At 37.2% G+C, this 15,213-nt stretch overlaps 1 protein-coding gene across 1 annotated transcript; it reads left to right on the forward strand.

Annotated features, from left to right (window-relative positions):
* Positions 1,155-4,440, forward strand: LOC107644449 (glucan endo-1,3-beta-glucosidase 13). The gene is made up of 4 exons (XM_016348310.2): positions 1,155-1,316; positions 2,500-3,780; positions 3,886-3,916; positions 4,055-4,440. Exons 1-4 carry the CDS (start codon positions 1,262-1,264, stop codon positions 4,200-4,202), a joined length of 1,515 nt encoding a protein of 504 aa, XP_016203796.1. The 5' UTR covers positions 1,155-1,261; the 3' UTR covers positions 4,203-4,440.

The following is a 15,213-nucleotide window of genomic DNA, read 5'->3' on the forward strand; positions in this document are numbered from 1 at the left end:
GTCATTAATATATTTGTGTATAAATATATATATAGTTTAATTTATTTTTAATGTATATTTATATTTTAATATATATTTTATACTGATAGCTAACTTTAATAACTGATTTTAATGTATTCGTAACATATAACAAGTGGGAGACAGAACAAACATGCTAACAAATATCCCGGAATCGACAGAAATGTATAAACTAAAGTTGATAAATAAATTTGAGGTCCAATGCTTTTAACTCTGACATTCTATATATATAGGCTCTAAGATGAAATAGTGAATATGAGACTTGAATATGAAAAAAAAAAAAAAAAAAAAAAAAAAAAAAAAAAACCTGAAAAAAACAGAAAAAAAACCGGAAAAAAACTGTGAAAAAAACCGGTGGAGCTTGCCAAATATTTAGAACGAACTCAACAAAAAAGAGTTAAAGACTATAGGTAAAAATAATGAAAAATTATCACTTTTTTTTTTCTTATAAAGATATAAATTTAATTTTCATTGTCTAAATAAATTGTAGGTACTTGTATTCCACATATGTAAGACATATCTTTTTTGGTAATGTCTTGATTATAATATGACCAAGAATCAAGATTACTAAACTTTTATGGATAAAAAAAAAAAGGTTGTCATAATAGACTGGGATAGATCCAAAAACTTCACAGAGGAACGAAAATTTAATTGTACTAATTTTTAAAAAAAATGATGATTTTTCTAAGGAAATATAAAAATGCTTGTAAATATATTTCATCAAGGTTTTGTTAGTTAAATGTATCTTAATTCTACAAATTTTTTTTGTCAATTTTTTTCAGTCTTTTACTTAGAGTGTAACAAATAAACATACTAAATACAAATGGAAATATAGACTTTGTAACTAAAGAAAAAAGAGAATAAAACTTGAAAAATAATAAATATTGACACATGTCCTGGTCTTGTCACAAAATAAAAAATGAATTTTATAATTTAACAATATTTTAGAAAAAAGTAAACATCCATTGCATTACTATAATTATTCAAAAATTACACAACAATACCCTCATCAATTCCTTTGTTAATTCCTTTAGTTTTGTTTAACTCAGTCTCAAGGGAGACAGAGACAATGAGACAGGGACCGTTACTTTCTGTAATTTTGCATATTATTATTATTATTATTATTAATATAATAATATTACAAGCCATAAAAAGAATACAAACACCAACACCAACACCAAAGTGGCTTCAATAGTTCATTCTCTCTTCTCAATTCTAAGTTCTAACTTCTGATAATAGAGCAATGAAAAGGGCCTCTAGCTTCATCTTTGCTGCTTCACTATTCCTTCTGCTTCTGGGTTTGTGCTATTTTCCTTTTCTTTCTTTTAGTTGCATTGTAGCTACTGTTTTAAGCTATGTACCTTCTTTTGTTTTTAGTTGCCTTCTGTTCAATGTGATTTATTCCTTTTATGCTGTTTGTATCAGATCACTTCTTTTGTTTGCTCAAGTTTTTCATTTTGCTTCATGAGACAATGTGCTTTCAAGTTTGCACTCTCCACCTCTTTTGTTTTTTTCCCTTTTTTTTTTCACTATTTAAGTGCACATTTTTAGTAGCCATTTTTCTTTGGAAGTTTAATCTTTTTTTTTTTAAGATGGCATTTTTTCTTGGCATTACAAGTCTGCAACTATGTTTCTGCATGCATTTGATGGATTATCTATGGGAAAAAAAAAGAAAAGAAAAAGAAGGTTATACCGGAATGTTTTACCTTTAGACATTAACAACTAAATACCTCCCTTTTTTTTATATTTTTCTTTTACATAAAGTGTAGTATTGCAGTGTACATTGTTGACTTGATATAGAAGGTTAAGCCGGTGAGCCAACTTGACTTATTAACAACTCGATTAGCTGAGTTCATGAGTTTGTGAGCAGAGCTTGAGACTAAATTTGAGATGATGTATTAAATGAGTCGAGCTTGAACTTGAGCAAGCTCCGCTCATTGAGCCTTTACCTATGTTTTAAATTTGTTTGGTGTTGACATTCCTTCAATCAAAAGTTTAGGTATTAATTATAAAGAATTTGGATTCTCTAAATTTTAAATTTGTACTTTAGAGGATAAAATGTGATCTTTTTTCCTTGAATAGTTTTTCTCTCATATTTATTCTTGGTCCCACTTATAAAATAAATGGTGAGAGATCACACTTTACTGTCTAAAGTGAAATTCAAACTTTAGAGAATCCAAATATATTTTTGTGTTGCTTGGTGAACTTCTCTAGGAAGCCTTGGACTTGAGGATGATAGAGATACTTCCAAATTTAGAAATATTTCCTAGTTGTGTTACATGTATTCATTCTCTACATCGAGCTGACTCACTTCCCTCCACCATAGGATTGAATGTGGAACAAAAATTATTTAGGTCTCATTCCACACCTTTCGAGTGGAGGGGAATGAGTCGGCTCGATGCAGGAGAAAGAGTGATTACCAAAATACAATTCACTTGAAATTCTCACTTTTCTTGTTTCTCCCTTTGAAAATTCTCTCAGATTGTTGCTCTGGGAGTTTTGTTGGGATCTGCTATGGAAGAAATGCTGATGATCTTCCAACACCTGACAAGGTAGCAAAGCTGGTTCAACTTCACCAAATCAAGTATCTTAGAATCTATGATTCCAACATACAGGTTCTTAAGGCTTTTGCAAACACTGGGGTTGAACTCATGATTGGGGTTCCGAATTCGGACTTGCTGCCATTCTCCCAGTTCCAAACCAATGCAGACACTTGGCTGAAGAATAGCATCCTTCCTTACTATCCGGCTGCAAAGATCACATACATAACCGTCGGCGCAGAAGTCACAGAAAGTTCCAACAATGTTTCTGCACTAGTAGTGCCTGCAATGAATAATGTCCTCACTGCACTCAAGAAAGCAGGACTTCATAAGAAGATAAAGGTCTCCAGCACTCATTCCCTCGGCGTTCTGTCTCGGTCATTCCCACCTTCGGCCGGGGCTTTTAATAGCAACCATGCTCATTTCCTCAAGCCACTGCTAGAATTCTTAGCAGAGAATCAGTCACCTTTTATGATTGATATATATCCTTATTATGCTTACAGAGATTCCCCGAACAAAGTATCCTTGGACTATGCTTTGTTCGAGTCATCCTCCGAAGTTATTGATCCAAACACTGGTTTGCTGTATACAAACATGTTTGATGCTCAGGTTGATGCTATTTATTTCGCGCTGACGGCCTTAAATTTCAGAACAATTAAGGTTATGGTCACTGAAACAGGTTGGCCTTCGAAAGGTTCGCCAAAAGAGAAAGCCGCCACACCTGATAATGCACAAACTTATAACACAAATCTGATAAGGCATGTAATCAATGACACCGGCACCCCTGCAAAGCCTGGAGAAGAGTTAGATGTTTACATTTTCTCATTGTTCAACGAAAACAGGAAGCCTGGTTTGGAATCCGAGAGGAACTGGGGACTATTTTATCCGGATGAGACGAAAGTTTACAGCCTTGATTTCACCGGAAAAGATGCTGCTGTTGACTCGACTAGTGGTGCGAATGGAACCAGAACAAGTAATGGAACAACATGGTGCATTGCTTCGAGTAAGGCCTCACAAGCTGACTTGCAGAATGCCATAGATTGGGCATGTGGTTCTGGCAATGTGGATTGCACTGCTATCCAGCCAAGCCAGCCGTGCTTCGAGCCGGATAACCTGGTCTCGCACGCATCGTATGCTTTTAATAGCTATTACCAGCAAAATGGGGCTTCAGATGTTGCTTGTAGTTTTGGAGGGTCTGGTGTTATAGTTGATAAGGATCCAAGTATGTTCACTTCAAGCTCATCATCATTTTTCTTCTTGCAAAAAATCTTTCATACTTACTATTTGGTTTGGTAACTGAACTGCAATTTGTTTTTCAATTTTGCAGCCTATGACAACTGCATCTACATGAGAACCGGGTAAGTTCAATGCTTGAAATTTTTGTTTGTTCATCTTGCTTTTATGGCCTAAAATTATAGGGTAAATTACACTGACTTTCTTTGAGATTAGGTAACATTATCAATAGGACTCTTGACATTTGGATTGTGTTTATTCAGAATCAACACAACTGTTACAAGTAATACAACAGCAATATCTTCAACTTCAACTTCAACTCCAACTCCAACTGCATCATCTTCTTCTGGGAGACAAATTTTCACATGGATTTCCAGCTCTCTTCTATTAACCTTTATCTCCCTCGTATAGAGAATTTTGGGATGATGGGAAGGTAAATTTTAGAAGCTATATTATTGTTGTTGTTATGATGTGTTAAAAGAATGAAAATTTCTTTGCTCTATAAGTGTATGTGAAGAGAGTTCGGCTATTTAGAGGCCTATGTAGGGTGGAGCAATCTCACTCCTAATTTTGTATTCCGAATGATTGGCCTAAGCATTGGTGTAATTAATTGACTTTTTCTATAATTTATGTTATTTTTGTAATAGCACATAGTATTCAGGTTTAATTATGGGAAAATTTCACCTCCATTTTACTAAACCGGTTTTAGTAGGTTTCTTTTCAAGTCATTTTTGGGCATAGTACATTGTCACACCATATGATGACTATATCAGCATGACATTTTTGGGCAGGGTTTGCTTTGACTGTGTGTGTGTATTGAGATAATAAAAAATAGGTTAAAAAATAAAAGTCAAGATAGTAAAGAATGATAAAAGGCAAAGTATTTGATGGAGCTCTCAAAAAAAGTCTCATTCATGTGCTTATAGTATTTATAATGTGGTCCAACTTATTATGATTTATTTATTCATGACTAACAAGACTTTATATTTGTAAAACAACCTCAATTTTTTGTGATTAGCTACAAAAAGAAAAAGAAACAAAACAAGGAAAAGAACAAAAGATAAAAACAAGACATCAAACAGAACTCGAGAGATCTTCTTAATCACAGTCTTGTTGGAGAATCTATTCTAATCCACGAGGTGGACGAGACTCACGCTGAGAGAACGAGCGTTCATCAACCCAGAAGGAACATAGCCCTCACAGCGAGCAACAGTGGTAGCATGAACCAGTAGTGGAGGCGGCACCAGAAACAGCCAAGCAGCCGTGGCGCATCATTCTGGATTAAGAAAACGATCTATAGCTCAGCAGTATCTTGAGGCTAGGCTAGCGGAGCATAGGGCAGCGGTGGCATCGGAGCTGCAGCTGCGATCAGATTCTCTTCACCAATGGAGCGGCGTATGAGAACTCTGAAGGAGGATGAGCCGGGTCGCAGCGCTGTCAATCTGGGTTGTGTACTCTCCCGGGTCAGGTATTTGTTTGACCTGGCCTAAGACACAAAAAAATCAGCGGCCATATTTGCATCACGAGAAATCAAGGTGAAACTGACAGTGATGCAGTACATTCTTGCCGAACCTTCAAATGGAATACTTTCTGAATCAAATCTCTTTTCGAATGCTCGTCCGATATCCTCCATTATTCACAAGTAGGGATGGCAAAATTCCCGAGACGCGGGATCCCTGCGGGGACTGCCCCGAATGAGGATCCGATTGTGGGGAATTTTTTCCGCGCGATGGGGATGGGGGACAAAATTCCCCCGAAGCAGGCGCGGAGACCCGAGCGGGGATCCCCGCCCCGTCCCCGCTATTCCCCGAAATTTATGAATTCTTTGAATTATCCTTAATAGTTTATTTCTTATATATGTTTTTTAGTCATTTCTCACACAAACATATATATAGAAACCCAAAACTCCTAATCTTTATTTGCATAACCTCTCTTCAATTCAGAGATCCCTAAGGCTGTCCATACTCCATCCAACCTCTCTGCAACCACCCCCTCGTCACCCTTCTCACCGCATCGTCACACCTCACCGTGCTATCACCCTTACTGCGTCGTAATTTCTATTTGCAGCGTTCCTTTTCGTAACTCTGCCGTCGTGTCCATTCTCCTCTCTGTTGCCACGTCTCCCACCTCGTCCATTGCTTTTTTCTTTGGCTCGTCGTTGCGTCTCCCCATTGCGTTATTTCGAAAGAAGTCATCATCGTGTTATTTAGACTTTTTGTATAAAATCTTGCAGTTTTTGTATAAGATAGATACTTGTAGCTCTATTCATATGAAAATTAATAATTAGTTAGAACTATTATGTAGATGGGGAATGGGGTCCCCGCGGGGAATGGGGCGGGGATGGGGAGTAAATCTGAGGGCGGGGATGGGGAGCAGGGAGGCATTCCCCGCCCCCGCCCTGCCCCATTGACATCCCTATTCACAAGAGAAAATGCTTCCAAACTGTTGGAAAAACTCAACAAAGATTCAAACAAGAACTTGTGCGATTAAATAGGCAATACCAAATATAATGACAGAAATTAAATAATCAGACACCATAATTTTAACGTGGTAAAACTTTTAAAAGAGGGACAAAAAATTCACGGGATCTAATCTAGTAAAATCTTTCACTATCAAAATAATGGATATACAAACAGTATTCCTATTGACCCTAAGGTATCTCAATAATCAACAAAATACATCATCAAAACTGATGGAATTAACATAAATCCTCCACTAAGTAGCTCTCTGGCTCCCCAGTCTCAGTGTTCATCACATACTCATGAGGAGAGTATTTCTGAGAAGGATGACGCTCTCTAGTAGATCTTCTCAATTCAGGCTCCACTAGTGGTTCAGGTGGGACTTCAACATCTGGTGGAACTTCTGCATTTGGCACCTCAAGTTGAGGTATAGGTTCATCATGCAGATCATCACTATCATTATCAACTTGTACATCCTCCCCATCAACAGGAGGTCTAGTAGAAGGACCAAGTTCATCATTAACAGAACGTCTAACAGTTATTGGCTTATCTGTCTTCTCAAGATCTTCAATAGTTTGGTCTTCAAAAAAAATCACATTTCGACTTTTAATTATTTTCTTGCTCACCAGATCCCATAATCTGTAACCAAAGTCTTCGTGACCATAACCCATGAAGATACACTGCTTTGACTTTCCATCAAGTTTGGACCTTTCATCTTTTGAAATGTGAACAAAAACCCTGCAGCCGAACACTCGCAAGTGACTATAGGAGACATCTTTCCCTCTCCAAACTTTCTCTGGAACATCACCATTTAGTGGAACTGAAGGAGAAAGGTTGATCAAATCTATTGCAGTCCTCATCGCTTCACCCCAAAAAGATTTAGACAACTTTGCATGAGAGAGCATACACCTGACTCTATCATTGATAATGCAATTCATTCTCTCTGCAACTCCATTATATTGAGAAGTCTTAGGAACCGTCTTCTCAAACTTGATCCCATGTCCTTTACAATACTCTTCAAACGGACCCCTGTATTCACCACCATTATCTGCTCGAACATATTTCAATTTCTTTCATGTTTCTCTTTCAACACTTGCATGAAAGTGTTTGAAGATACCAAGCACCTGGTCTTTAGATTTCAAAACAAAAGCCCACACTTTTCGAGAATAATCATCAATAAAAGTAACAAAATATGATGCACTACCTAGTGTCTTAGCATCCATAGTGCAAATATCAGTGTGAACTAAATCTAGAACATGTGATCTCCTATGAGGTCCAGAATTATGAAATAATACTCTAGCATGCTTTCTAACAAAACAATGAGTACAAGTATTTAAAGTTGTACCTTTCACAGGATGTGAGTGCTTCTTGGCTAAGACGCTTAGCCCTTTCTTGCTCAAGTGACCAAGGCATATATGCCACAAATCAGAAGAGGAATCATCAGCTACATTCACATCTTTTTTGCACAACTTTACTTGCAACCGATAGAGAATAGTGAGACTATTCTTTTCTCTAGCAACAATGAGAGCCCCTTTGGTAATCTTGCATTTTTCAGTACCAAAGGAAGTACAATACTCCTCTTGATCCAATGTCTTCACTGAAATAAGATTGAACCGCATATCTGGCGCATGCCTAACATTCTTCAACTGCATCTTGAATCCCATGTTGGTTTCAAGCCACATATCACCCATATCAATGATATCATACACTCCTTTATCTCCCAATTTGATCTTGCCAAAATTTTTAGCAGTATAGAAAGTGAAAAATTCACGCCTCGGAATGACATGACATGAGGCACCAGAGTTCATAATCTAAGTGGAATCATCACAGACAAGATTCACATAATTTTCATCATATGTGATAAGAACATCTTCATAAATAATAGTAGCAGTTTCTTTATCACTATCTTTACCTTTGTCTTCGTTTCTTCCCCTTGATTGTTCTCTTTTCAAGAACCTACAATAACTCTTGATATGCTCCGACTTGTCACAATGGTGACTGATGGTTTCAGTGGCTAAGAGAAGGGGGAGTTGAATCTTAGCCCCCTTTTAGCTTAATAACCCTTACTGGACTTAGAGGAGACTTTTCTGTTTTTGCTCATCACTTTACACGAGACTTTTTCTTTTGTCTCGTCCCTAGCCACGAGACTTTTCTTTTTGTCTCGTCACTTGGCACGAGATAATTTTGGTTTTTGCTCCTGTGCAGTAGAAACAGAAATGTAGGAGAGAAGAGTAGAAGATTACACCCAGATATATCCTGGTTCGGCTGCTAAGTGCAGTGCAGCCTACATCCAGTCTCCATTACAAACATGATGAAATTTCACTATAATCAATCTGATTACAAACTGTAAAGTGCTAACCCAACTTACAAGGGAATTCCCACAGAATCATGAAACACAACATAGATGAACAAAGGAACTCTAAGACATCTATGGCTTTTTCTTTTAATTTTGCACTCTCTGCCTTTTTCCGCTCTATGGCTTTTTCATACAAACCTCACTGTTTGCCTTTTTTCATGAGACTCAAGACATGATAAAATTAGACAGAAAAATACAAAACAAAATACATTAAAGGAGAAGAGAAAACTGTTAGCTCAGGTAGCTCTGAGAATTCTGTGCCTTGCACTCTCAAACTTTCTCCTTGCTCCAAACAGTGGTTGTTCTCACTTTTTATAGAAGAGAGAAGCCTCCACTTTTGAAGCCAAAAACCAAGCCAACTTCTTCTTCTCCAAGAACAAAACCGGTTCGGCCAGAGAGAGAAAAGAAATAATCCATGCAATAACCAACATGCAATTACCTATAGTCCTTCCTTGGTCATCACTCTTCATCAATCCGAACTCTCCATCCTTGGCTTGCTCTCCAAGATGGATTTCTGGCCCTTGATGCTTCATGATGATGATGACTTCTTCTGCTCCACTTTTGCTTCCTTCCTCACGCAGCCACCCTAGCTACCTTCTGTGATGAGTGAACTCAAAAGTGGTGACAAGCCATCTCCTCCAAGATCTTCTTTCCTACTGGCCGAATCTCCTTCTCCATTTTTGGTATGGAGAAGCTAAGATCTCATCACAAGATCTTACTACAAGTGATAAGAATCTCAGCCACTACATTTTTTATTTTAGTATGTTTTCTTGCCATCATTAGCTTGATGGTCTTGATGCATGCAACTTCTTCTTTTTCTTAGTTGATGAACATTGCTTCCATTGTTTCCTGGACAAGGACCGAAGAAGAAGCAAGAAAGAGATGAGAGAGAAGAAGATATTCAATAGTTTTGATCAAATAATTAATGTAGCAAAGAGAAAGAATAAAAGTGCACTCATGTTTCCTACTCTCCTTTGCTGAGAGGCGTGCATGGTCATAATAGCCATCAAATCAATCTTCTCTCTCTTTCTTATGTTTCCAATGCATTAAATTAAATTTAAAATCCATCCAAAGAGAGAAATGGAGTCTGTTGGAGGCAAGTAGTAACACTTGCTTATCTTTAAACTTGGTTTCGGACCAAGCTTGGAAACATTCACCAAAATAATATTGGGCTTTGTAACATTGGAATTTAATCTGGCCTAATTAGTAACATTTGCTTTCCTGATGAATTTTGGATCAAGCTTTGAACAAATAGGAAAGCTTTCTTTGGGCTTATAGTAACAAAATTTATTCTGGCCCAACTGATAAAACCTTTTCAGCCAACAATCACAAAACAAGAATTACATAGGGCTGAATTTTAATTTATTGGGCTTGGGATCTTTCTTTTTATTTCGGCCCAACTATAAAACCTGCATCACAAAATTATTAATTAACATATGTTAGATGAAAATCAAATTAATAATTTTGTAATTAAATGTTTAATAATGTTTAGTCATCACAAAAATTAATTTAGAGTTTTCCAAACTCATCAATCTCCCCCTTGATGACAAACATTATTAAAATTGAAATGGAAAGAAATTTAAAGATTGAGTAAGGAATACTCCCTTTGAATTTGAATTTCTCCCCCTTTCTAAATGTCACATAGCTCCCCCTTGATGTATGCTTATTTTACCAAGGGAAGTACTAACTTGTAACATTTTAATCAAGCTTCAAAAAAATGATGTTATTTAGCATATTATGAGATGCTAAATGCTTGATTTATGAGCAGTTTTAATTGATAATCAAAACTCATTTGATATCATAAACTGATTTACTGCTCAAACTTTTACATTTACCAATCAACAATAAAGTTTATTCAAATATTTTTCTAAACAAGATATCAGAGCATTAATATGGTAAGAAAAATATTTGAAGCACATATGATCAAAACATGGCAGTTTTTATGCTTTTCATAGTTTAAAGGAACTGCCAAAAAACATTAAGCATATTAACCAAGATGAAACAGAGTTTTAATCATGCATATACATTCATCACGGTTAATTTTCAACCATTCTTCAAAAAATCAAATGCATTGTCAAATCATTATTAAACAAAACCAGCAAACACAATGCAGTTTCAATATTATCATCAAGCTATCATCAAGCACCAAATATAACAAGGGTGATCATGAATTTTCAACAGAAAATTTCATCCCCTGTTTTTCACATTTCAATTTTCAAGATTTTCTCCCCCTTTTGTCATCAAAGGGGCATTATGTACCTGCAGCAAGAAATCAGTGGCAATATAACAAAATATTCATAAGTTGCCAAGTGTGTCAAAGTACCAAGAAGCAGTGAGTATCAAGTCATGCTACAACAAAATAGAGATTGAGCCTAATCATGCCAACATCAAATAACATAAAACAACAGTTATCAATCATCTGATAGATGAAAGGCAGAGTCCTCAGCGCCTTCTTCACTATTATCGCCCAGATCCTCCTTTAGAGTTGCTAACATCAGGCCGACCCTTTCTTTGCAATTTTTCCAAGCTTTCTCGCTCTCAGAGGCTTGTTTGCGAGCCTCTTTGTGAGATTGAATCATCATGTCTACCATGTTTGAGAATTCACCCAAAATTTTTTTGATGGATTTGACTGTTTTGGAAGACTCTGGCCGAGTCTCATTGTCACTATCCGATCCCACAGATTTGCCCCATTTGGTTCCCTTAGTCGCTCCTCTTCCTCTAATTGAGGATACTTTGTTTTCCACTGGCTCATTCAATAGATCAACTTTAAAGTATTCAAAAATTCTTGTTAAAAACATACCATAAGGCAGATTAGCCTTTTTGGTGCTTCTAACAGAATCCCACATATGCCTAATCATAATATAGCCAAAAGATATAGGAGTAGAGGTAACCAAAGCAAATAATATGAGACAGTCAGAAAATGTTACTCGGTTGTGTGAGCCGCTTTGGGGAGTCAAAATATGGGTGATGATTCGGTGAAGCAGAGAGTTGACTGGTCCTAGAGCTTTGTGGGTTGGAATCGTTCCATGCAAGCCATAAAGGTTCTCGCAAATGTGCTGAAGAACTGCTTTGTATGAAACGCCGACTTGTGTATCCCATTTGTCTACCATATACGCTCGTGGTCCTTCATCCTTGAAGCCCAGAGCCGCTCCAATGGTCTCAGAATCAAGGGCTATTTGAACCCTTTTAACATAGGAATGAAGAGTGCCGTCAATGAGTCGCATATTGGCGTAGAACTCTCGAACTAGGCCAGGATAGACTGGTTTCTGAATGAGAAGAAGGGGCTTCCAGTTGAGGAGTTCAAACAGAGAGGAGATGTTGATGCCCTTGTTAGTGAGAGTGTCAAGATTCACAAGGTAGGTTGTACATAGATGACGTTTTTCCATAACCTTATTGTGAAACTCAAAAGAAGTGCAAGAGTTGAATCTGCTAGGATCAAAGTGGGAGTGAGTCTTGCCATACTTGTTTCTGAATTCCAGGGATTCCAAGTTTGGAGGTTCGGTGGTGTCGTGAAGAGCAAAACCCTTAGTCTTTTGAGTACTCTTTCCGGATGCATGGGGAGTTGATCTCTTGGGTGGTGATTGTGGAGGGGAAGGAATGGGAGAAGTATGAGACTCCTCTTCTTCTGTCACTGGAACACTTTTCTTCTTTCTTGAGGAAGTTTTTGTGGCAATGACATTTCTTCTCATTGTGTCTGTGCGTTTTGATGGGGGTGAGGGTGATGAAGATGATGTAGAATGGATGTGAATGTGTGTGTGTGATTGTGGAGTAAACTGTTTTTGAGAGAATAGAAGCCTTTCACTTTTTTTTGGCGCGGTTTTCTTTTTCATGGTGATGGAAGAATGAAATATGAAAGGTTAGGGAGATAACCGTATTGAGTGGAAGAGAGAAGCAAGGTGAATGACGCATTAAATGAGGGTTGGAGAGAGAATATGGAGAGAGTAATGACCATTAGTGGACGGTTAATGACCATTATGGACCCAAAAATGTTTTCCCTTTTAACTTTTGAAATCTAAAACTAAAAAGTTGTTGCCTTAAATCAAGGGATTAGATGGAAAGAAGGATTTTGATTTGACAATAACCACTTCCAAGAAGATTTGATGACACAAGAAGAAGATTCTTATTTGTAGAGAGATAACTACCATAACTGTTAAGGTGGGGTCAAGGAATTTTGGTGGGGCCCATAAAATTTTGAATTCTGCGTTGCCTCCCCCTTGACCATAGCTCCTTTATCATCTTTGTATTTTTATCTCGTCCAAACCTACGAGACAAAATTGAACAGAATCAGCTTTTCACAATTTTTCAATGAAACTTAAATCAAACAATCCCAAACTTTTTCTTAGGGTACAGAATCTGTCTTCACAGAGGGGTTTTGTAAAAATATCAGCAATTTGGTCTTCAGATTTTACAAATTGAATATCAATAGTACCCTTTTGCACATGTTCCCTAATGAAATGATATTTTATTTCAATGTGCTTGGTTCTTGAGTGCAGAACAGGATTTTTTGAAATGTTTATAGCACTCATATTATCACAAAATAAAGGTATACTGTTGATTTTTAATTTGTAATCTTCCAATTGTGTTTTTAACTAAATTAATTGTGAGCAACATGCATATGCGGAAATATATTCAGCTTCGGCTGTGGATAGAGCCACCGTGGCTTGTTTTTTGCTTGACCACATGTTAAGCGAACTTCCAAGGAAGCAACACATGCCGGAGGTGCTTCTTCTATCCATTCTATCTCCCGCATAATCTGCATCACAAAACCCTACTGCACAAAAATCATCAGATTTAGGATACCATAGCCCATAATCACAAGTTCCCTTAATGTATCTAATGATGCGTTTAACGGCCGTAAGGTGGGATTCTTTTGGGTGAGATTGGAATCTTGAACATACACCCACACTTTGGACAATATCCGGTCTAGAGGAGGTAAGGTACATGAGTGAACATATCATTCCCCTATACCTTGTATCATCCACATCTTGACCATCATCATCTTTTTCAAGTTTTGTATTAGGATGCATAGGAGTACCCATTGATTTGGAATTTTCTAGGACAAACTTTTTGATAAGTTCTTTTGCATACTTTCCTTGGTAAATAAAAGTACCACTAGGAGTTTGTTTAATTTGGAGGCCAAGAAAGAAAGTAAGCTCTCCCATTAAACTCATTTCAAACTCACTAGTCATGAGTTTTCCAAATTCTTCACACAAGGAAATGTTGGCCGATCCAAATACAATATCATCAACATAAACTTGAACAAGGAGTATATCATCATTAGATGCTTTAATAAATAAGGTAGTGTCGGTGGTACCCCTTTGAAATTGATTTTCCAACAAGAAGGCACTAAGCCTTTCATACCAAGCTCTAGGAGCTTGTCTAAGACCATAAAGAGCCTTAGTTAGTTTGAAAACATGATTTGGAAATTCTTTATGTTCAAAACCGGGGGGTTGTGCCACATACACTTCTCTATCAATAAAGCCATTAAGGAAAGCACATTTAACATCCATTTGAAACATTTTGAAACCTTTATGGGCGACATAGGCAAGAAGCAACCGAATTGCTTCCATTCTAGCTACCGGAGCAAAAGACTCATCAAAATCTATACCCTCTTCTTGATCATAACCTTGGGCCACTAATTTAGCCTTGTTACGAACAACTTGTCCATCCTCACCAAGTTTGTTTTTAAATACCCACTTAGTACCCGTAACTTTCTTACCATCCGGATGAGGTACTAGTGTCCAAACCTCATTTTTGTCAAATTGGGCAAGCTCCTCTTGCATTGCTTTAACCCATGATGGGTCTTCTAGAGCTTGTTTGACATTGTTGGGCTCCATTTGTGACAAGAGAGCAAAGTTGTTAGGTTCGGTTTGCCTTTTGGTGAAGGATCTTGTTGTTACACCATGAGATGGATCACTAATGATGAAGTCATGAGGATAACCCCTCATAGACTTCCATTCTCTGGGCTTTCTGACCGGTGTAGAGCTTTGATGAACTTCTGGTGGTCTTTCTGTTTCACTTGCTCGTGCCTGCTCAGGAGACAAAATGGAAGTTTCTCCTCCAATCTGACGAGACAAAACCGTGCTGACAGATTCTTCATTTTGCACATATTTGGGATTTTCTTTATTTGTTCCAGCCTCTTCACAATCTGAATCAATATCCTTCACAATACTGGGAATTAAGTTAGAATCACAAAAAGTAACATGAATGGATTCCTCTATTGTCCTATGCTCCTTGAGATAAACTCTATAGGCCTTGCTTGTGGTGGAATATCCAACAAACATTCCTTCATATGATTTTGGATCAAATTTTCCAAGGTTTTCCTTATTGTTTAGCACAAAGCATTTGCATCCAAAAACATGAAAATACTTAAGATTTGGAGGGGTTCCTTTCCATAGCTCATAAGGTGTTTTCTTTAACCATTTTCTAATGATTGTTCTATTCAAAATATAACATGCTGTGTTCACAGCTTCGGCCCATAAGAATTTAGGAATTTCATTCTCACATAACATGGCCCTAGTCATTTCTTGAAGACTTCTATTCCTTCTTTCAACCACCCCATTTTGTTGGGGGGTTCTAGGGAATGAAAAGTTATGAGAAATCCCTA

This window comes from Arachis ipaensis, chromosome B05, assembly GCF_000816755.2.
Source record: "Arachis ipaensis cultivar K30076 chromosome B05, Araip1.1, whole genome shotgun sequence".
In the NCBI taxonomy this organism is placed as follows: Eukaryota; Viridiplantae; Streptophyta; class Magnoliopsida; order Fabales; family Fabaceae; genus Arachis; species Arachis ipaensis.

What these genes read in the sequence shown, in the direction of transcription:
- LOC107644449 (XM_016348310.2), top strand. Translation starts at nt 1,262, where the DNA reads ATGAAAAGGGCCTCTAGCTTCATCTTTGCTGCTTCACTATTCCTTCTG. An exon ending in ACTATTCCTTCTGCTTCTGG is followed by an intron (nt 1,317 to 2,499) that starts GTTTGTGCTATT and finishes AAATTCTCTCAG; the next exon opens with ATTGTTGCTCTGGGAGTTTT. An exon ending in TGCATCTACATGAGAACCGG is followed by an intron (nt 3,917 to 4,054) that starts GTAAGTTCAATG and finishes GTGTTTATTCAG; the next exon opens with AATCAACACAACTGTTACAA.